This window comes from Idiotropiscis lumnitzeri, chromosome 11 (assembly GCF_059441095.1).
Source record: "Idiotropiscis lumnitzeri isolate Australia: NSW breed Sydney's pygmy pipehorse chromosome 11, RoL_Ilum_1.0, whole genome shotgun sequence".
NCBI classification, from domain to species: Eukaryota; Metazoa; Chordata; class Actinopteri; order Syngnathiformes; family Syngnathidae; genus Idiotropiscis; species Idiotropiscis lumnitzeri.
This window is the reverse complement of record NC_142401.1, coordinates 6,201,759-6,222,927: the sequence shown is the minus strand read 5'-3', so window position 1 is coordinate 6,222,927 and position 21,169 is coordinate 6,201,759. Positions and strand designations below refer to the sequence as shown.

Here is a 21,169-nt window from a genome sequence, read left to right as displayed (position 1 = left end):
CTTGTGCTGCTGCGAGGCGGAAGATGGCTTGAAGATAATTAGGAGAGGAAATGGAGATGCAGGAAGGACGTGGGCTTTAAAGAAGTCAACAATTAATTTCACTCTGTGAACTTGCTTTGGATAAGCGCCTGCACACTATTCTATAATAAAACCACCCGTAATTATTCATGTTAAATTGTTAACGGTGCATGCCAGGATCATTATAACCAGTAAAGAAATATGTTTTTATTATGATTAAATCAAACTGAGCTGGTTCTAATATCACATCTCCTGTGGTCAATAAATAAATTGATTGAATGAATATGTGAATGAAATAAATTGAAATGAACCACAAACATATTTGGACAAAAATTGTAAATCCAGGGCAGTATCAATTCATATAGAAAATAGTTGTTTTTTATTTTTAGTATCATTGTTCTTGTGATTATTACTATAATTCTAACATTATATATATATATATATATATTTATTTATTTTTTTAAATAAAAAATGAGCATTTTCCATGAAAATGTATTTAAATCACAGGTGGCAAACTTGCGGCACTTGCGGCCAGATCTGGCCCACTACATCATTTTGTGTGACCCAGCAAAGCAAATTATGTTTCTCGCTTAAAAGAAAATTGCTAATCGTCTTCACTTTTCCAAATGTTGAGATATTGCAAGCATCTTCTGTTCACATTCCCACTTTAAAAATAAATGTAATAATATTTCATAAAACAGTTTTGACTAGCCTCTAACTGCGACTCTATTTATTATTCGTTGTAGTTTTTTGAGGCTATCATGCATTCATTTGGATTCACCGTCAAAACGGCCTTTTCAACGGGACCTGATCGCTAGCGTGGCACGTGACAAAAATGTCTTTGACACCCTTGATATAAATGATTATCACAAATACAACAAATAATAATCGGATTTGGTGCACATTTGTCAGCGGGCAGATGTCCGAAACCCCTTTTGAATGTCTTCCGAGCATTTGTGTTGTGTGTCCCTCAGGGCTACCACCGGCCCAGACATTACATCGCCACGCAAGGTAATTCAACGCCAATGACACCGTTTGTGTGTGCGCGTCTGTGCTCATCAGGGTCCTTTTTGGTAGGATGCTATTACCTCAACTTCCTAAATTTAGACCACCTGATTTAAAAAAAAAAAAATCCCTTGGCAAATTTAAGAGCCCATTACTTCAAAGCCCCAAACCTGCGATAGTGTGAGCAGGTTTTCGTGTGTGTGTTGGTGTGTCGTATCTCATACGTGTGTGTTTGTATGCGCATCAGGGCCCATGCAGGAGACAGTGAGAGATTTCTGGAGGATGGTGTGGCAGGAGAACTCGGCCTCTATCGTCATGGTGACCAACCTGGTAGAGGTGGGCAGGGTGAGTGGCAATAATGCTAATGCTAATGCTAATGCAAAACCAGTGTAACAAACGTCACACTTCTCGTAATAAAATGTAAATAAAGCGTTTATTTATTTATTTATTTTTTTTACATTTTTAAAAATAAAATGAAAATGTACCGTACAATCTGTCAACAAAGCCAACTTTCAACTTTCAAGTCCGATTTGGTTTGTTCATTTATCCCCACTGGTGGCGTGTGCGTGTTTAGGTCAAGTGCGTCCGCTACTGGCCCGATGAGACGGAAGTCTACGGCGACGTCAAAGTCACCCTGGTGGAGACGGAGCCGCTGGCCGAGTACGTCATCCGCACGTTCACCGTGCAGAAGGTGAGCAACACCTTTTCCGCAAGACATCCGTCCATCGCGCAGTGTGAGTTCTTTCATGATGAAACAAAAGCACCTCAACAACATCGGGAGTGATTGCTTTTGGAAGTGAGAGTTTCCGCTTGGGCAACAAGTTTAAAATAATCATTCATTTATTCGTCAATTAAAGGTAGCCCTTCGGGTCATGACACCACACGCTGATATCGAAGTGGCAACCTTAAAGAAAAGAAACGTGCTAACGCGACCGTAACACTTTTTTTCAGATTAGAATATTAATCCGATGACGTGTGCTTGTGCGCACGCGCATGTGTGTGTCTTTCTGCAGGTGTCTGCATTTGCTTTGGTGTGACTGTCTTGTGCATGTGTGTATTTTTGTACAATATTTGTGTGTGTGTGTGTGTATTTGCATGTGTTGTGTGTTTGTGCGCATTCTCTAATACCGCAAAGCACGCCTTCCGCGTGACTTTGGCAACAACAACAACAACAACAAAAGACGGCAAGGAGCCGTGAAGCAGGGCAAGTTTGTCACCTGCTTAAGTCGTTTGATTGCGCGGGCTCCTCATTCATCGAAAGCTAATCCGCTGGGAGATTAAGGCCCGTCGCAACTTGGCTCAGGAAATGAAATGACGCTGCTTGGGGGGACATCTTTGCAAATGACGCGCCGCGTTTGTCACAAGGTCAAGAAGGCAAAAAAAAAAAAGAAGGAAGGCTGCCTCAAAATCAAAACTGATTTTGTTCCATGAGCAAATGCGCTGAAATGCTGTATTCACATATTACTGGAAGCAAAGCGTTTTTTTTCTTAGGTGGTTAGTTTGCTAGCTAGGAACAATGCTGGGCAGTCATTTATTTATTTTTTTGTGTTCATTCAAGGTTGGTTGGTTAGTTTGTTGGTTGGTTTGCAGGCAGGTCAAATCGTTAGTCATCGGTCGCAAGGTTGGTTGGTTAATTAATTGCTTAGGTGGTTTCTCAAATAGTTGGCTAGTATCTCAGCTAAATACATAAATGAGTACTTAGTTAGCTCCTTAAACATTTGGTTAAATAGTTATTAGCAATTCTTTTCGAGCTATTTGATCGGTTTTGTGATTAGTTTCATGGGACGGAATTGGTTAGCTTGGTATATCTTTTGTTAGATTTTTTTTTTTTTTTTAATTTCATTTTTACTCAGCTGACCAGTTTCTTAGCTAGCAATATGGTACCTTAGTTACCAAGTTTGCCAGTTAGCTGATTACTACTTTCTGTAGACGGTTCCGTTGCTATTTGGTTAGCTGGATGTTTTGCTAGTTTGTTAGCAGGTACTGTAGGTCGTAGTTAGCTAGTTATGGAAATTAGTTGATCAAAAAATTTTGTGTTTTCTGTCCATAAGTGCAGATCAGCGTCTATATTTTTATTTGAGCGATAGTGTTAGACCTGCCATGTGTTTATTTTATATTCCTTGGACGTCCATCGTCGTCATCTTCATCCTCACCTGCAATCCCCTGGGGATGAGCCATAGATTTTCCAACATTTGTGAAGAGACGACTTGGAGAGGAAGAGCGAGTCGCCATCGCCCCCCCCCCCCCAGCGCCCCCCCCCTCCCTCCCAGTGGATCCATACCACTGCGCATCTTCCTCCTCAATAATTCACCAGGATCGATTCCACCCGCAGAGCCGTAGACTGAGCGGCTCCTCAAAGGAGAGGGTCTCGTCCTTCTCACTTCAGGGTCTCTCAGGTCATTGTCACCCCCGCTACACACACACCACCAACATCATCGCCATCACGTACACCAACCCTCCCCCAACCTCCACTACAAGCTCAGGTGGAGGATAAAGGGATGACCAGGCGCACCCCCACAGAGGGCAAAAACAAGGTTACGCGCATGACAACGAAAATCTTCGAGAGTTCATACACGGGAACGCTGAAAGTCACCGCGACACCACTTCCATTTCTTCCGATTTGTTTACAATTAGATTATGTGGTTACTCGACATTGGTGCCGAGACAAACAAGTTACGCAACTTACTGGTCAAGCTTTTCAGGATATGAGCCGTTGTTTGACCGAATTTTTTTTTTTTTTTTTTTACTTTGACTTAGGAGCAAAAAAAAAAAGCCACTTTCAATAGGAAGTACATAAAATATATTTAAGACAATAATTTGTCATTTTTAAATCCATTGAGTCCATTGATCTTAACAACAGAACAGATATTTGAACAGATATTTTTTTTTTGTTTTGTTATTTTACCTTTGAATGATGACGACTGGAAATAATTCAAATACTCATGAGTAAAATTAATTGATCAATTAAAAAAAATTTTTTTTGATCTGTTATTGATCAAACTACATGAAAATGAACCATATTCATCAATTGTAGTAAACAAATTAATTCTGCTTGTTGAACGCAATCTTCCACCGCAGTGACCAATAACGAACGCCAGCTTCTGTTGTCTATTTTGTTAATTTTTCTCATCATTTTTTTTTTCTTGCAGAAGGGTCACCACGAGCTGCGAGAGTTGCGCCAGTTCCACTTCACCAGCTGGCCCGACCACGGCGTTCCTTGCTATGCCACCGGGCTGTTGGGCTTCATACGCCAGGTCAAGTTCCTCAACCCGCCAGACGCCGGGCCCATTGTGGCCCACTGCAGGTACACACACACACACACACACACACACACACACACACCCACCTGCACACTTTGTAGACGTCATTTTATGCAGTGCTGCGGACAATCTCTTGCAAGGAATTACAGAATATTTATCCGGTTGGCCACACTTTTTCCTCCCTTTGCGACGTCAAAATTCCTCATTTTTCCCAACTTTTTTTTTTTTTTTTTTTTGAAACGCGCACGCACACGCTTCCACACCCAAAGTGTTGCCGAGTCGACATTAATCACTCAGGTGACAGGTAATCTGCAGAGGCTCTCCCTTCCTCCCCTTCCCGCCTTTCTCTCCTCCGTCCCGTTCTTTTCTTCCCCTCCTCACTCCTCCCTTCTCATCCATTCATCCTCACCTGCAACCATCCATCCATCTCGCTCATGTCCCCCTCCATCCATCGGCGAGGAAGTGTCACCTCAACACTTGACGTTGTGTTGTTAAAGCCCCCACTGTGCGTGTGCGTGTGCGCGCGCTTCAATGTGTCCGATTTTGCCGGTGATGATCTGTGGCAGCTTTGCAGCGAGAGAACAAAAGTACAACAAAAAACGATGTAAGTCATCAGGGAACGTAACCCAAAAATAAAATTGTAGTCGTTGTCAAATTGTGTTTGGAGGCGCTGCGATAGATGAATGGCATTTTAATTCATTTGAGTTCCGGAATTTGATTTGAGGGGGGGGAAAAAAACAAAAAACATTTTTAATGTTGTGTTTTTTAATAAGAAAAGCACTCAACAGTCATGTACTCCGCAAAAAATAAACTTAAGAGTAGTCATGTCATAACATTCGTAACATTTTCTTACTCTATTTTCTTTTTTTTTTTGTCTTTAATCTTTTTTTTTTTTACAATGGACAATAATCCACTTCTTCTCAGCACTCAGTTTATTGCTTATTTGTTTTTTTGGGCGGGAAGCAAAATACCAGCATGAAACTATCAAAAATCTGAGCTCAGAATACAACCAATACTTGAACTTTCACTGTGAGGTAACCGATGAGAACTGATGGTGGCTGGACTTTGACTTGAATTTTTTGCTGGCAAAGCGGTAAATTATCCGAGCGACAGGTCATAACTTGAAAAAGTCAAGCAACAAGAATATCCGTCGTGGAACGTCTGTCTGTCTGTTGCTTTTTCCTGACAGCGCGGGCGCAGGTCGGACGGGCTGCTTCATCGCTGTGGACATCATGCTGGACATGGCCGAGAACGAGGGCGTGGTGGACGTCTTCAACTGCATCCGCGAGCTCAGGTCGCAAAGGGTCAACATGGTGCAGACGGAGGTGAGGACGGCAGACCTACAAAATGACAAAATGGACACAAAGTGGCAGATTTCCAAAATGGGCAGGCTGCTTTGACTTTTCAGGCCTGGCATCTTCAGTCTTTTTTGTTGTTCTCTTCACGGGGGAAACTGTCTTCCAAATTTCATTTTGCTGGCTTTATTTTTTTCATTGCACCTAAAATTTCCTCTTTGATTCACATTGGGCAACTTCGTGTGTATTTTCCAGCATGGCTTCTTGAGACTTTTTGGGCGACTCATGAAATTTCACGTTGTGCTCAGCATCGAAAATTCCGAAAAGTCAATTTTCACCAAATGTCAATTTGTATATTTCGATTTTGACTTTGATGAAAAGCCTCAAAAAAGGCTCAAGGATGAAAAAAATGATGGCAAACGTGATTCAAATTTGGTGGCAATCAGATAAAATGTGCAAATTCATATTTGAAGGACGCCTAGAAATAGCCCAAAGTCTTCTTCAAAGCAAAATGCCAGACATCCTGCCCCCCCCCCCCCATGTGCAAATTGAAGCTGAGCTAATCCGACGCTTTGGCACTTTATTTGAATCAATACTTACTTTAAACCTTTGACGTCACCTCGAGAACAGAAGACAACAGAGCGCGCTCGCTGCATGCTGTTGAGTGACAGCCGTGAACAAATCGCTGGTGAATTGGTGTGTGCGTGCGCGCGTGTGTTAACTGAGTGGGAGTCATTTGTGTCAGTGTCGAGTCTGCTGGATGCTTCTATAATCCTCATCTAAACTGCACAGAGCAATTAATCTTTTAAAAGGCAGAGGTGGAGGAGTGTGTCGTGTGCTTGTGCACGTGTGTGCGTGTGTGTGTGTGTGAGTGACATGTCACGAGCGCAGACAATGGCCTGGGGCTGAAATGATTTTTAAAAGTCGACCCTCCACCGGGGCCACAATCAACATTCAGCGCAGCAAAGTTACAACAACAGATGCGCTGGTGTAAAGTGGGCCGAGAGGGCGGCGACATTAGCATGCGGCGCGCCCGTTCCAGCACAAAGAGCGCGCTTGATCGCCAGCGCGGAAACATTGCAGCGCAGCTTCATTTTCATTCATCGGTAAATCCCGAAAAGGAAAGCCAACAATGACTTGCAAAAAAATCACGCGCAACCATTTACATTTCAAGTGTTGAAAATGAGCCAAAATTGCCGCTTGCGAAACCAAAATGGACTTCCTGTGTGTTTTTGTGCGCGGCTTCGTCACACTTTTCTGCGCGGCCACCAAATTTCATGTTGCTGGGGGGCAGCATTTTTTTTAATCTACAGGAGGGCAACTCAACGCTTTTTTTTGTGAGTCTGCAAATGTCATATTGTTAAATGCAACACGTTTTTTGCTATAAAACTCAAATGAGTGCGTCACGCGTGTGCGGCATGAAAACTTTTTGGTCGTCTGTTTGTCAAACAGGAGCAGTACGTGTTTGTCCACGACGCCATTCTGGAGGCATGTCTGTGCGGCAACACCGCCATCCCCGTGTGCGATTTCCGAGCCATCTACTACAACATCAGCAGGCTGGACCCTCAGACAAACTCCAGTCAGATTAAAGACGAGTTCCAGGTCAGATCCTCTGAGAAACTTTTCCAGCATCTCAGCTCATCGGAGAAAAAAAAAATGCATTTAATTTGAAATGAAAATGAACAAAAGTATTTAGAAAATAAGAAAATAACAAGATTTATTTCTTTAATTTTTTTCAAGTTTGGCGGGCCGGATTAAAACGTTTAACGGGCCGCATGTGGCCCCCGGGCCGTAGTTTGTCCATGCCTGTTCTAAACCTTCAAACAATTCCTACTTTAACACACAAGGAGCATCAACTCGTAAACATGTCTTTTTTTTTGTCAGACCCTCAACATCGTGACCCCTAGAGTGCGGCCGGAGGACTGCAGCGTGGGTCTGCTGCCCCGGAACCACGACAAGAACCGGAGCATGGACGTCCTCTCGGCCGACCGCTGCCTGCCGTTTCTCATCTCGGTGGATGGCGAGAGCTCCAACTACATCAACGCGGCACTCATGGATGTAAGTCAGGACTCGGGCTAAGTCCTAAAATGATGACTTGATTCTGACCCCAGTCGGGTCATGTGACTCGAGTCGCCCACCTCTGATATGTGTGCGCATGCTCGCGGATGCACATTTCATCCGCTTCCCCTGCAGAGCCACAAGCAGCCGGCGGCCTTCATCGCGACGCAGCATCCTTTGCCGAACACCATGGGCGACTTCTGGAGGCTGGTCTTTGACTACAACTGCTCCTCCATCGTCATGCTCAACGAGATGGACGCGGCCCAGGTACCACGGCAACGACGATTCATCATTTGCTACGTTGGGATTTCTTGTGCTCAGAGACGCTTGCTAACATTTTCGGCTGTCATCATTTTCTCTGCTGTCCAACAATCGCGGCGGCCCGTAAATACAAACAAAAGTCTTAGCCAGTGTCTTGTTTTGCCCGCTTTGTCCACGCTCTCGGGTCAGACATTCTCATTGAATATCGGAGTCGGTCGTTTTTTGTTTTTATGTCTTCACGTGACAAGACTTGGTCTCACATCTCGGAGCGGTCAGAGCTTCCTGATGTCAGACCGAGTCCTGTGAGAATTGGAATGCCGCTCACCCGAGTGCTAAGGGAAATGTGAAAATATCGGTGGCATGAAGCGAAGTCGCTTGTAAAAATCCATAAAATGGCCGCATCGTTGTGTGAGAAGTTCGGGAATTAGGGTAGTGTTCATTTACAGTCTTAAGTGCACATGCAAACAAATGCGGCCCAAAATTCATTTAGCTCCTTTTGTGCAACTGAATTGAACAGAACATCTCCTGGAAATAATCCAGACTCCAAAAAGAAGTCAGGCACGGACACAATACGCGTGTCATGTGATTAATGCGAGGGCTCCGCTCGCCAGTTCTTCACAAAAATCTTCAACAATAGAATGGAACACAACTAGAAGAAATAACCCACTGCCCCCCCCCCCCCCTCTCTCTCTCTCCCCAGCTGTGCATCCAGTACTGGCCTGAGAAGAGTTCGTGCTGTTACGGTCCCGTCCAGGTGGAGTTCATCTCGGCGGACATCGACGATGACATCATCAACCGCATCTTCCGGATCTGCAACATGGCCCGGGTACGAGTCTCTCGTCATCTTCACCCTGTTGTATAATGGGTGGAGGTTGCTACACCAACCCCTCACCTGAGATGTCCCCCCCCCCCCCCCTGATGCTCGTTTGTCCTCCCGCTGTGGCCGTTGCCGAGCTCTTCGCGTTTGCCGCACTCAAGTGTGAAATAGTGGCAATTGTGTCCGCACCTTGACGCCGCCGAGGACAGAGGTGGAATGGGGGTGTTAACCGAGAGGCGGAGGACAGACCTTCTCACGTGTTAGTGACCATCGAGAATATGGACTCGGAGATGTAGGCGATGAGGGGGATAGCCTTTGAGAAGCCTTGAACATTCAAATTTCTAGAGATCATATTGAGTTGAGCCAATTTCTACTTTTGTCAAAAGGGCCTCAAGTCACTTCAACATAGTTTCTTGGCACCACATATCATGTTAGTTGTCGGCAGGAATTTTGAAAATGTGAAAACATGCAAACTGGAATGTCCTGAACTGTGCGAAACGAGGAAGACGGCGGTGGATGCCAAGGCTGCCTCGGGGCCCGGCGCAGCCGTGAAATGGAATGAAAGGTTTCCCCAAAGAAAAGACGTTGAGCGCCGAACGACAACGCAAAACGTCACGGTGACTCATTCCCGTCAAAGTGATTGGCTTTGCGCTTGCTTTTGATGATTTTCTCATTTTGACAACACGGCACGCTTCGCTGCCGCAGCTTCCGCACAATTCCATGAGCACCGTCTTGGAATTTACCTTTACTCTTAGACCTCCTCAACCCTACGACAATCCTTAACCCATTGACTCCTTTTGACGGACGACGAACATTATCCTCACTCTTAATCCGAATGGAAAACCCCAATCTAATTTGAACCCTCACCCAACTCAAACCTAATCCTCAAGCCAACCTCACGAAACCCTCGTCCCAAAGCCAATTGAATTTGCCGCCCGTTGATGTGCCGCACGCTCGCAAGTGTCATTTTCATCCTTTTCTCCTCAGCCTCAGGACGGCTACCGGCTGGTGCAGCACTTCCAGTTCATTGGCTGGCCGGCATACAGGGACACGCCCCTTTCCAAGCGTTCGGTCCTGCAGCTGGTGCGGCGACTGTCCAAGTGGCAGGAGCAGTACGACGGCGGAGACGGACGCACGGTGGTGCACTGCCTGTAAGTTGACATGAGATCACAGTTTCTTTCCCGCCAAACACCAGATGTCGTCTTTCACATTCATTTTTTTTTTTCCGTATGGCTTCAATCGACTATTTGGGATAGGATTGCATTTTGTCGGAGTTGTAAAGAAGTCCAAATGGTCACGTGTTGAATTTGCAGCATGACGAGTTTGCATTTGTCCGACTACTTAAAAGTCTTCATTTGCGTAATTCTTTGCAAGCATTTTTTTCGTCGCCCGTGACGTAATGTGTCCTTCCTCGTCGCTGCTTTCTATGCACACGCTTTTGAACAAATTCTGGTCTCTCTTGCAACTATTCAATTTAAAAGACACATTTTTTTTCAGCCCCCGAGGTCACACATTTGATAAACTTTGTCGAAATTAAAAGAGGAGCCGCTATTATGCTATTTCTCCACTTTTCTGTCCGAGTTGAAGGCTTGTGACTCCTGGCCGGGTAGCGAGCGCGTCGGCTTCTTTTATACACCTTTGAGAGCCGAAAGATAAGCAAGCATCAATGCCCCCCCCCCTCGAGGAAACACTGAATGCATGTTGCGTGGACATGGAGCTAACGCCTGAAATGAAAGGACAACCTGCAGCCCCTTCATTGCAAAGTCTGTTTATTAACCTCCGCTCACCCACACGGACGTCCATTCACTAATGACTCACAGGTTGGGTTTTTTTTTTCCAAAAGGAAAAAAAATAAATATTGTGCTTGTTTAGCTTTGGGGTGGGGTGAGGGGGGGGGACATATTGGAAGATATTCCAATACTGCACAAAAACCGTCGTGCAAAAACATGGCAACGTATTCACAAGTGCTTTTCTTCTAAATGTCTGATGTCAAATTTGGGCAACAGCCGCGACAGATTTTCAAAGGGGTTTCTTTATGTGTGTCTTGGATGTCAAAGTTGCAGAATGTCACTATAGTGGAAAGATATTCAAAAGTTGTGCTATGCACGTGTCTTTGATGTCTTTGTTGTCTTTGATGCGCAATACTACAATGAGCAAATGTTAAAAAGCTCTTGAAATCAAAAAGTGTAAATCATTTACTACCATTGACGGCTAAAGACGTCAAAGATCCATTTTCTTTTTTTTTTTTTTACTCGGCGGGGAGTGAATGAGTTTTAAGATACTCGGATGTTTCTCTATAGGCATGTGTCTTTGATGTCAAACCTTTACATCTGTCACTACGGTGGACAGCTATTCAAAAGTGCTTATGTTCCATGAGCACGTCTTTGATGTCAAGGGTGCTCGTCAGTACTACAATATGTGAGTCTTTGATGTTACAGTTGTGCTTATCTCACTACAGTGGACTTTTGTCTTTGATGCCAAAACGTGCACATCAGTCATTAGAGTATACAGTCAACACGTGTTTTTGATTTAAAAAAAAATATATGTATGACTTGGTTGCATCAATGTGCAGCCTTTCGAGAGTCTTTGATGTTGAATTTGTGGTCAGGCACTACGAGGAATACCCGTGTCATTGATGTGTCATTTGTTGCCTTTCTGTTCCGGCGCAGCACCGGCGGCGGGCGTTCAGGAACCTTCTGCGCCATGTGCAGCATCAACGAGATGATCCAGCAGCAGAACATCGTGGACGTTTTTCACACGGTCAAGACGCTGCGCAACAACAAAACCAACATGGTGGAGACCATGGTCAGCGACCGATCCTTTCGTTGTTCCCGTTTCTCCCAAACCAGAAGCGTGATTCACGCCCAGTTTGTCTCTTTGTACAGGAACAATACAAGTTCTGCTACGAGGTGGCGTTGGAGGCGCTCAGCTCCTTCTGAATGGTCGCCGGGCTCCTTTGGCGTGCCGTCAAAAGGCAACACATGGACGCGCAAAACGAGCGGTCGGCGGTCGCTCCGTGTTGGCTTCCGTCACATTGAGGGACGCAAAACAAGTTGAACGGAGCCTGCCGTCGTCCTTGTACAGTCGCTTCCACTTTTTGAATGTTGTCTCCCCCTGCAGGCCAACATGCACACTCACACGGTGGCCAACCAAGACATTCCTTTCTTCTTAGCCAATTTGCTCCTCCTACGCGGCTGGAAGGTACGCGTCCTTGATGGGGGCTTTACAAGTCAACCCGCCAATTTGTGTCGAATGCGATCAACATAAAATGATCTCAATGCGCGACGCTGCAACGGTGACTTATTGAACGGGGTGGGTGAAAACTCGCCGGCTCTACCGTGATGCACCGTTTGGCGCCGTTTTTTTTTCCTTGCTTTTTTTCCTGCGTGTGTGAAAGGTACCGTTGAAGGATGGGGGGAGGTTTGAAGTCGACCGGCAAATTTGCTTTGTGTCAAAAGCAAGCTTATGCAAGCTAATTTGAATGCGTGAATTTGCGTTGCCGTAAGCAACCGAGATGAGATTACCTTAATGCGCAAAGCCGCGACATCGTGTTCCATCTGAAAGGAGTGCGCAAAAAACTGACTCTAGCGTGATCACCGACCATCAAAGACGATTTTTTTTTCCTTTGTATGTGGCTTGAATTCAAACTCGGAATTTGCTTTGTGTTGAGAGCAATCGATGTACAATTTTCTCACTGCAAAGCGCTGCAAGGCAGCGTGAAAGTGATTGGCCGGATGTTTTCGATGCGTTCAAGCTCATCCCACCAAGCTGTAAATAAGATTCAGCAAGTCGACTCGTCGTCAACGAGCCACGTTTGACAAGAGTTGATGTCATGACGTTTTTTGCAAAAAATCTGCCCCCGACGCCCGTTTTCATCTGAAATTTGGTGGACACTAGCAGGCCCACAAAAAAAGTCTCAAGAAGCTAAACAGGAAGTCTGGCTTTTGGGTTGGAAGGGACCATTCGAGGGTCAATTTTCCAAAGATATGCTCAACCTGGTGTGCCGCATTTTTGGAAAGAGGCAGTTTCTCTTGGCATGATGAATTTTGCTTGGCATGAGTGGACCCACAAAAAAGTCACACGAGGCCATGCCTGATCATACAATCTGCCATTTTGGCGCCAATCTGTCATTTTAAGCAAATCTTATCCGTTTTTCCCAAAATCTCAGTTTTGTTTCTAAATTCAGCTGCCCAACAAATCCTCACAAGAAATTTGGTCGACATTTCTACCATAAGCAGACCACAAAAAGTCTCAAGAATAGACGCATGAATTTTGGTTTGATGTTCCAGGTGCGTTTATATTTACCACCAAATTTCAAGCATGTACAGTATCCTAGAGAGGGTGGCGACACTAAATTGCCAAAATCTTTTTTTGGGGGTTGACGGGGGGCTGCTTGGTGATTAATTTTGCCAACCGAAAATGATTTTTGTTGGGCGGCCCCTTCCCGCTGGCCTTCCTAGTTGAAGCGTGAAAGTGGCTCATGTGTTGCTCGAGCTAAAATTGGCCACTCGCCAGTTGCGCCGCCAGCGACGTTTTCCTCGTCATTGGCGAGATGCGACCATTCGGTTTGTTTTGTTCAAGATGACAAGCAACCTCGTGATTCAGTTTTTGTGTGCAGCTTGTGGCCGTGCGTTCAATTGCTTTATTTATTTTATTTATTGGGTTTGTTTTTTTTTGCTCTCTGTCTAATTTTTTTCTTTTTGCTTTAGTGTTCCGCTTGCTTTTCTTCTGTCTTCTGTTCCTTGTTTTTAATTTTCATTTTTTTGTGGGCTCAGTAGTGAAGCTTTTGAGTGCTGCACTCAAGACACATGACTTAATTTCATATTTAGTTTCTTGGTGGATTTTTTTTAAATTTGTTTTGCATTCTTTAAAAAAAAATGGCATTTTGTTCAGCCAAGTGTTTTTGGATTTGCTTGTTTGGTTATTTGGAAATGTGCTTAAGATATCAAATAATAAAGGGACCAAAATGCTGAATGGTTTTGTTTTCTCTTCATTTCATTTTTCCACATTAAAAACACATGAACACACTTTGAAACTGTCGTTAGTTTGAAACCCTAAACTTACTTTAAAACTCTACGTGCAAACCCTTACCCTACTTTTAAAAAAATACTTGAAATCCTAACCCTACTTTAAAACCATACTTTGAAACCTTAAACCTTGTTCTAAATCCTAGCTTGAAACCCTACTTTGAAACCCTAACCCGCGATTGAAACCCTACTTTCAATTGCTAAGCCTACCTTGCAACCTTAACCCTAATTTGAAGGTTCCAAGCCTGGGTAATTGTTTAAAAAAAAGGGTAGGGTTTCAAGCATGGGTTAGGTTTCCAAATAAGTGCTACGGTTTTGATTAAGGTTGTAGGAAAGTGCTATTATTTCAAATCGTCATATAAAATTATTTCAAGACAGGGTTAAGGTTTCAAACCAGGATTTAGGGTTTTAATTCTTTGTTGTTTTTGCGGTTTTAGAGTCATTTGGGTTTCAAATACGGGGTAAGGTTTCAAATTAAGGTGTCAAGCTAGGCTTTGAAGCAGAAATTGGCTCTGAGTGTGGTTGTGCGTGTATGTTCCCACCTCGTGCGCGTGCGCGCGTGCGCGCGTGCAATATGTTGGCATGAACGGCCGGTGATGTGGTTGAAAAGAAAAGCGCCCCCCCCGCCCCCCCCGCGCGTGCGCGCCACACATGCAATCACACGCGTACACGCGTTTTATCTCCTCAATGCAGCTGCAAGGAGACCAGATTGGACCACGAGCCCCAAATACTTCCTCCAAGACCTTCTCGCGCGCACCATAAATATACCTTGACGCTCAGCTCACACTGCGCTGCCAAACGTGATTAAACGGGGAATAAATCGCTGGGCGCAGCTTCGACACACACGTGCACACACACGCGCACGTTCGCATCTGTCACGCTCATTAGCAGCATTAGCAAAATTAGCATAAAGCTGCTACTAGTCATTAGAGATCATTGTCAACTTTGGACTTTTTTTCCCCTTCCCTTTGCTCTTTTCCGTCTTTGCCTTTTCTTTTGTGTGAGCTTCTCTGCATTGCTTTTCGTCTTTGTTTTGGATTCCTGTGCGTGGCATTTTGCTTCCTTGTCTCTTCCTTTGCTTTCCTTAAGTCATTTGCTTCTTTTTTCCTACTCTTTTCTTGACTCTCCTTTTCTATTTTTCTCTCCATTTCTCCACTTTTGACGGGATATTCATCATCTTCCTTTCTCATTGTTCCTTCTATTTCTGCTTTCCTTTCCTTCTCTTTTATTGCTTCACTTGGTCTTTTTTGTTGTACTTTTCTTTCTTTCACTTTCTACATTTGAAACGACCTCCTTTTTAATTCTCATTTCCTTTCCTTTGCTTGTCATTCTTCCTCCTTTATTTTCTTCCCTTCCTTTCCTACTGTTTCTTTCCCATCACTTTTCTTCCTTCTCTCCATCACTTTCCTTTCCATTTGTATCCTTTATAATCTTTCTTCCTCATTTCTCTTCCTTTCCTTTCTTTCCCCTCGCCTCCCTTCCAGACGTCCAGCTCGCATGTCATGATTCGAAGCCGACTTTCTTGCCCTCGCTCTCTTTTTTTTCTTTCTTCCTTTGCTTCGTTCATTTCCCCTCTGCAGTTTTCTCATCCTTCCATCGCACCGACGTTAACCTCCCCGCAGGGGAAAAAAAAAAAACACTTTGTGCGTTTGTGTGTGCGTGCAGCAGCTGTTGTACACATGGAGGGTTTGATTTTTTTTTTTGTTGTTGTTCATTCCCGCGAGGAGCCCAAATCATTTGTTGCCGTCCTCAGGCGAGAGGAGCCGAGCGGCTAAATGGCTTTGTGGCCTTAATTCAATTAGCGGCTAATTGACACTTGAAATGCTTCCCATTGAAATGAGCTGCAAGTCGCGCCGATTACATCTCAGCCAGGCAATTATGGCGACTTTCCGCTCATCTTTGTTGCTAAGCGGCCTGAAAATGTTCACGATTGGTCGACGCAAAAGCGTTCATTTGTGCTGCCGCTAATTCCATCAAAGTGCGACGCTTGTTTGGATTGATTTCTAGTCGTCATTTTTCACTTTTTGAAAATTCAGCGCCCGAGGCCAGTTTGACGTTGCAGCATGAAATTTGGTGGACGTGCCCCATCGTGAGTAGACCCACCAAAAAGGTTCATGAAGGCATGCTCGGAAAAAAAAATTTATTGAATTGAGCATTTTAGGCTCATTTTGGTGAAGGCATACTTGACGCAGCCCCTCGAGATCGCTTTCGTCAGCAAGTTGAAACTTGGTAGGCACGTCCATCATAAGAAGACCCACCCAAAAAGTCTCAAAAAGCCTTTCCACAAAATGACAAGAAATCTATTTTATTTTGTTTCACAATTTTTACAATTTCACAGCATGTTTTAATGTAATATATTTTTTGTCCTTTTTTTTTTTTGCTTAACACGCGATGAATTTGATCACTTTCAAATGTCTCCTAAAATTTTACCATTTTATTCCATATCGAATAAAAATATGAAGTAAAACATATTCCTTAAGATGTATGTACATTTTTATGGAATATTTTTTTGTTTTAAAGTTTTACATCTGAATGACAAATTTTCAACATTTTCTTTAAACATTGATTTGAAATTGATCCCGAAGTGAAGGTGTGTGTTTACATTCACTTTTAATCTACAATCTGAAACCCTAAATTCAACCCTAATTTGAAACCAGACCTGGATCCGTCCCAGAGGAATTTGTACTGCGGATGCCCAAAGACGACGGCGACGGCGAGGACGACGGCGATGATGTGCAGGCCGGCGGCCCGCGGGTGCTTTTCAAGTCGGGTCGGGCGAGTGGCCGTTTTGTCCATTGATCTTTCATTCCTGTCTTTCTTTAATCCTCTTTCCATCCTTTCTTCCGTCTTTCCGTTGTTTCCTCCTACCTTCCTTCCTCACTTTCTCCTTCACATTCTTACTTCTTTACCTTGCTCCTCACTTTCTTCTTTCCTTCTTCCCTCCCTGCTCTTTGTTCCTTGAAATGTCCCTAATTCCATACTTTCTTTCCTTCCTACTTTGTGTGCCTTCCCTCAAGTCCTCCTACCGACCTTCCTTCCATCTGTCCTCTTTTCTGCCTTCCTCCTTCCATTTTTCATCCATGCATCCTTCCTCCCATTTTTGTGTGCCTTCCATCCTGAGACAAGGCGGAATCATGTCGGCGGCGGCGGCGGCTCACGCGAGGAGCAAAATGACAACAACTCTCGAGGAAATTATTTTTTTTTTTCTCGCGGGGTCTTGTAAGCGCGCCTCTGTCGGCTTCGCCGAAGGCCTCCGCCGAAGGCCTCCGCGTCGCCACACAAACATTTGAGCTCTCTTCTTTTGTGCTCATTGTGCCACACAGCTGCACGCAATGTCCTACTTTGCCTTCATTCTTCCTCCACGTAGCGTACAACTCGATGGTGTCATTACGCAGCTTTTGTGTCCGTCGCGACGTCTCGGCTGAGTGCGCGCTCAAAGATTACACGCACGTGCATGCGCGCGCACACACACACTTGTTGCCGCTCATTTCGCAGCACATTGGTAGCAGCAGTTGCTATTTTTGCCAACGGCCGCCGTCATTTGGACTTCATAGTGAGGGGATGAAATTGTGCCTTCGCTCGGATCAGCCTGACCTCCGCGTGTGTTGATGCCAATGTTTGTGTGCTGATTGCGTTTGTGTCGGCAAATTGGGAGTTTTTAATGTATGCATGTACGTGACGTAGTATGTTTGATTTTGTACGAGTGTGTGTGTTAACCTGTTTGTGTGTCTGTTTTGTATTAGGGTATTTTGTGTGCGTGTGTGCGTGTGATAGCTGTGAAAAGCGAAACAAGACAAGTAGAGACGATGACCTCCTGAGACAGAACAGCATGTGCTCCAGTGTGTGCGTGCATGCGTGCACGTGCATGCGCGTGTGTGTGTGTGTGTGTGTGTGCAGTGAAATGAAAGTGAGCAGGCACAGCGGTGATTGCCTACAATCATCCTCTTGAAAATGATGAGGTCATCAAGGTGTCGATCTCGTCACGCACACGCACGCGCACGCACACGGCGAGTCAGTGGCAAAGTGTGGCGACATGAAGACAACAGTGCTGCCCCCTACCGCAGCCAACATGGCCTCAGCGTCACCTTTGAAAGCCCACTTTTGAAAAGTTGCCTTCCAACCGTATCATTTATCAACTCAAAGTTTACCTTTAAAAACGCAATTTGAATCTCGAACCCTCGTCAGACAGCCAAGAGATTTGAAAGGCTAACCTTTGGTGAACTCGGATTTCAAACCGATTATAATCTTGGTTGATTCTTTCATTTTCAACTTACTCCCGACCTCACTTTCACCTTTCTTCCTCCCTAGAAACCTTCCTTCGTTCCTTCTTTTGTTCCTTTTTTTCTCCCTTCTTCAATTTCTTTCTTTCTCCCTCCCTTCCTTCAGCGCGACCTTTCGCTCTTCCTTCCTTCATGGCTTTTGTCGTCATCTCTTCTTTTCTTCCTTCCTTCTTTTTGTTCCTTCTCTTTTTCTTTTGTCCCTTCTTTATTCCATCTGTTCCTTCCTACCTGCCTTCCTTCCTTCTTCTATCCCCTTCCTTCCTTCCTTCTTCTATCCCCTTCCTTCCTTCCTCTCTTCGTATCAACAACATTGGCTCGTGACTTATTACTTTTTGGGTGCGAGCGAGGTGAGCCGGCAGCAAACTGCGTGACCACGAAGACAAAAAAAAGCAGACGAGGAGACGAAGGAAGGAGCGTCGTCAGTGAGTGGCCTCTCCTTTTTTTCTGTTTAAACCTCGTTTTTTTAAATTATTTATTTGTTTTAAACACGTTCTCCATCGTTTCATGCATCACGTGTCAAATTGGACGGGCTTTCGCACCTTTTATCCTTCAATAATTCAACCTGTTGCCTTTTCACATGTCAGCACACATACACACGCATGCACGCACGCACACCCACATACACGTGCACACGTTCTGAATAAGAACTTATGCAATATTGATAGTGTTAATAAATATAATGATTATTTTACAGCCTGCAGCAAGGTTCAAATAACATTCGGCATGTGTGTGTGTGTGTGAAGATATTGGGTTTTATATTGGCGCCTTGGTTGATGTTTAAAAATAAAGCAAACATCCCCAATCAATGGCTTTGCAACATGAAAACTTCACAACTTGTTGAAGCTCATATGTGGCCGAATTCTAATGCAGCAGAGAAGAGGCTTTCAGAGTTGGCTTTAAAGCAAGTTTTAGGGTTTCAAAGTAAGGTTTCAAACTCAGTTCAGGATTTCAAATTAGGGTTAATATTTCAAATTAAGGGTTTCAAATGAGGATTAGGGTTTGGAAGTAGGGTTTCAATTTTGTGTTGTATTAATATTTCTAATTTGGGATTGGGTTTCAAATTAGAGTTTTAAAGTAGTGTTGGGGTTTCAAAGTACGGTTTCAAACTAGGGTTAGGGATTCAAAGTAGGATATCAATTTCAAGTTTCAAAAGTATGGTTTTCATTTAAAACCGAAACCCTACCTCATGGTAACTCGGGCTTTAAACCTTAATTTCAAACCAAAATTCTTGCTCCAATTTTTCGTTTGGAACCCTAACACTTGCTTAAATCCTACTGCAACGGGCTAGAAATACTCTTTTGAAACCCCGTTTTGAAATCAAAACCCTTGGTTGAAACCCTAACCCTCAATTGAAAACCCTAATTCACCCCTGAAACTTTAACACTCATTTGGAAACCCTAACCTCTGCTTGAAATACTGCCGCAAAACCCTCATTTGAAACCCTATTCCTTGCTTGAAACCCTACCACAGGGTGGCTGACATACGGAAGACCCCAAGGCGCACACGCGCCGCGACAAGGTTAAACACAGCTTAGCTCAGCACTTAGCCGGCGCGCTTTGGGGTCACGGCTGCGTACAGACGCTTCACTTAGCGGCTACATTAGCGGCGGCGGCGGCTTAAGCGCTTAGGAAGTCAGTCCTTCCGTCAATAAGCGCCTTTGTGCCGCTCGTCGGTAACAATGGTCGCCGCCGCCGCACGCTAAACAGATTAGCCGCTCGGGGGCTCTTTTCGGACGTGCTGTAAACAAAGCTTAGCGGGCAGACTTTGGACTTTGGCCGTGGATCACTTTCCCTCTTTGTTATTGATGCTAAGCTAACGCCACGCAGGGATTGTTTCGGCAAATGTCAGTGGCCGTCGTTGCTGCGCCGCCTTTATTCTCCGCCAAGAAGAAGAAGAAGAAGAAGAAGAGGAAGAAGAAGAAGCGGCGCTTTTGTTTTATGAATTTCCAATATCTGGGACTGCAGCCGGGGGCGCGACGAGGAAAGCGATGACTCAGCGATTTTCTTAAATCGCGTTTTGTTTGGAAAACGAGGATAAAGTTTCTTCTATCTTTGTGTCATTTGAAGTTCATTACACTTGACTTTCAGCAGTTTGGAATCATACAAAAAATTAAGTTTGAGAAAACAAATAAATGCAAAATGAAGTTCCATTATGAAACAACCCTACAACTAATTTTTTTTAAAATTTTAAAAACAAAAGCAAGCAAGAAAATATGAAACGCCTGTAAATACACAATTTAAAATTTGTTGAAAAAAACATTAACACAAATTTTAATCCAAATAAAAACAACACAACAACAAAGTAACAAGAAAAAAAGCAAAAGCTTTTAAAAAAAAAACACAAATTTTATTGATTTTAGTTGGGGTTTTTTTTGGTTGTTGTTTTTAGTTGCACTAATCCATGTTTCACTTCCCCTTTTTTTTTTCTTTAATACTGGAATGTAAAAAGGGCATCGATGAAAGCGATTCCAGATGTTCGAATGTAGCGTGTACACTTAAACACAGCGGGGAATTATGGGATTAGCGGCCAACTAAAGGGATTACGCCATTAGTGGCACTCGCCTCCTGGCCTCAACTCAACCCACCGCACACAAAAGATCACAGAAGATGCACATCAAAAAGTAAGCGGGGTCCTTAAAACGGCGCTAAACCGATGACCGCAAAATATTGGAAATACAAATACGTGTTTCCAAGTACGTTCAACGTATTTGACAGTCAAAAATGTTTACGCAAAATTGGCATTGCCATGCTTTCATACTTTTGATTTTTTTTTTTTTACACAATTATTACCTTTTGAATAATAACAACAGATTTTCAAACTCTTTAATCTGAAAAAAAGATTACCAAAACAAATTATGATACTCAATGTGATTTTTTTTTTTGTCTTGACCGTTTTGGATCAAATTTGAAATGAAAAAAAAATTGTGATTATTTGGATTTATATTTTTAGCTTGTTGCTTTCTATTTGCATGTGCTGTTTACCTAGTAAATCACATTGACGGAGTGACGAGGAAATGAAGTGCTCACCTGCGCCACTCCACCGCTGCGGCCCGTCAATCATATTGGCAAATCAAAGGAATTCCTAATCAAGATGCGCGCGAGGCGCTGATTATGCCACGTTGTTGAAGTTGAAAGTCTTGTCAGCGCTT

The 21,169-nt window shown here is 43.9% G+C and overlaps 1 protein-coding gene across 2 annotated transcripts in view; it reads left to right on the top strand.

Annotated features, from left to right (window-relative positions):
* Positions 1-13,688, top strand: part of ptprt (protein tyrosine phosphatase receptor type T) — a 107,929-nt gene extending 94,241 nt beyond the window's left edge. For both annotated transcript variants that reach the window (XM_088308306.1, XM_088308307.1), the window contains 12 exons: positions 993-1,029; positions 1,271-1,368; positions 1,598-1,714; positions 4,173-4,327; positions 5,473-5,608; positions 7,031-7,180; positions 7,463-7,636; positions 7,772-7,903; positions 8,598-8,723; positions 9,702-9,865; positions 11,384-11,519; positions 11,600-13,688. In XM_088308306.1, coding sequence (XP_088164432.1) covers positions 993-1,029; positions 1,271-1,368; positions 1,598-1,714; positions 4,173-4,327; positions 5,473-5,608; positions 7,031-7,180; positions 7,463-7,636; positions 7,772-7,903; positions 8,598-8,723; positions 9,702-9,865; positions 11,384-11,519; positions 11,600-11,653 — 1,479 coding nt within the window. In that variant the 3' untranslated portion in view covers positions 11,654-13,688. The remainder of the gene's footprint in view (positions 1-992; positions 1,030-1,270; positions 1,369-1,597; positions 1,715-4,172; positions 4,328-5,472; positions 5,609-7,030; positions 7,181-7,462; positions 7,637-7,771; positions 7,904-8,597; positions 8,724-9,701; positions 9,866-11,383; positions 11,520-11,599) is intronic.
* The last annotated feature ends 7,481 nt before the right edge of the window (positions 13,689-21,169 follow it).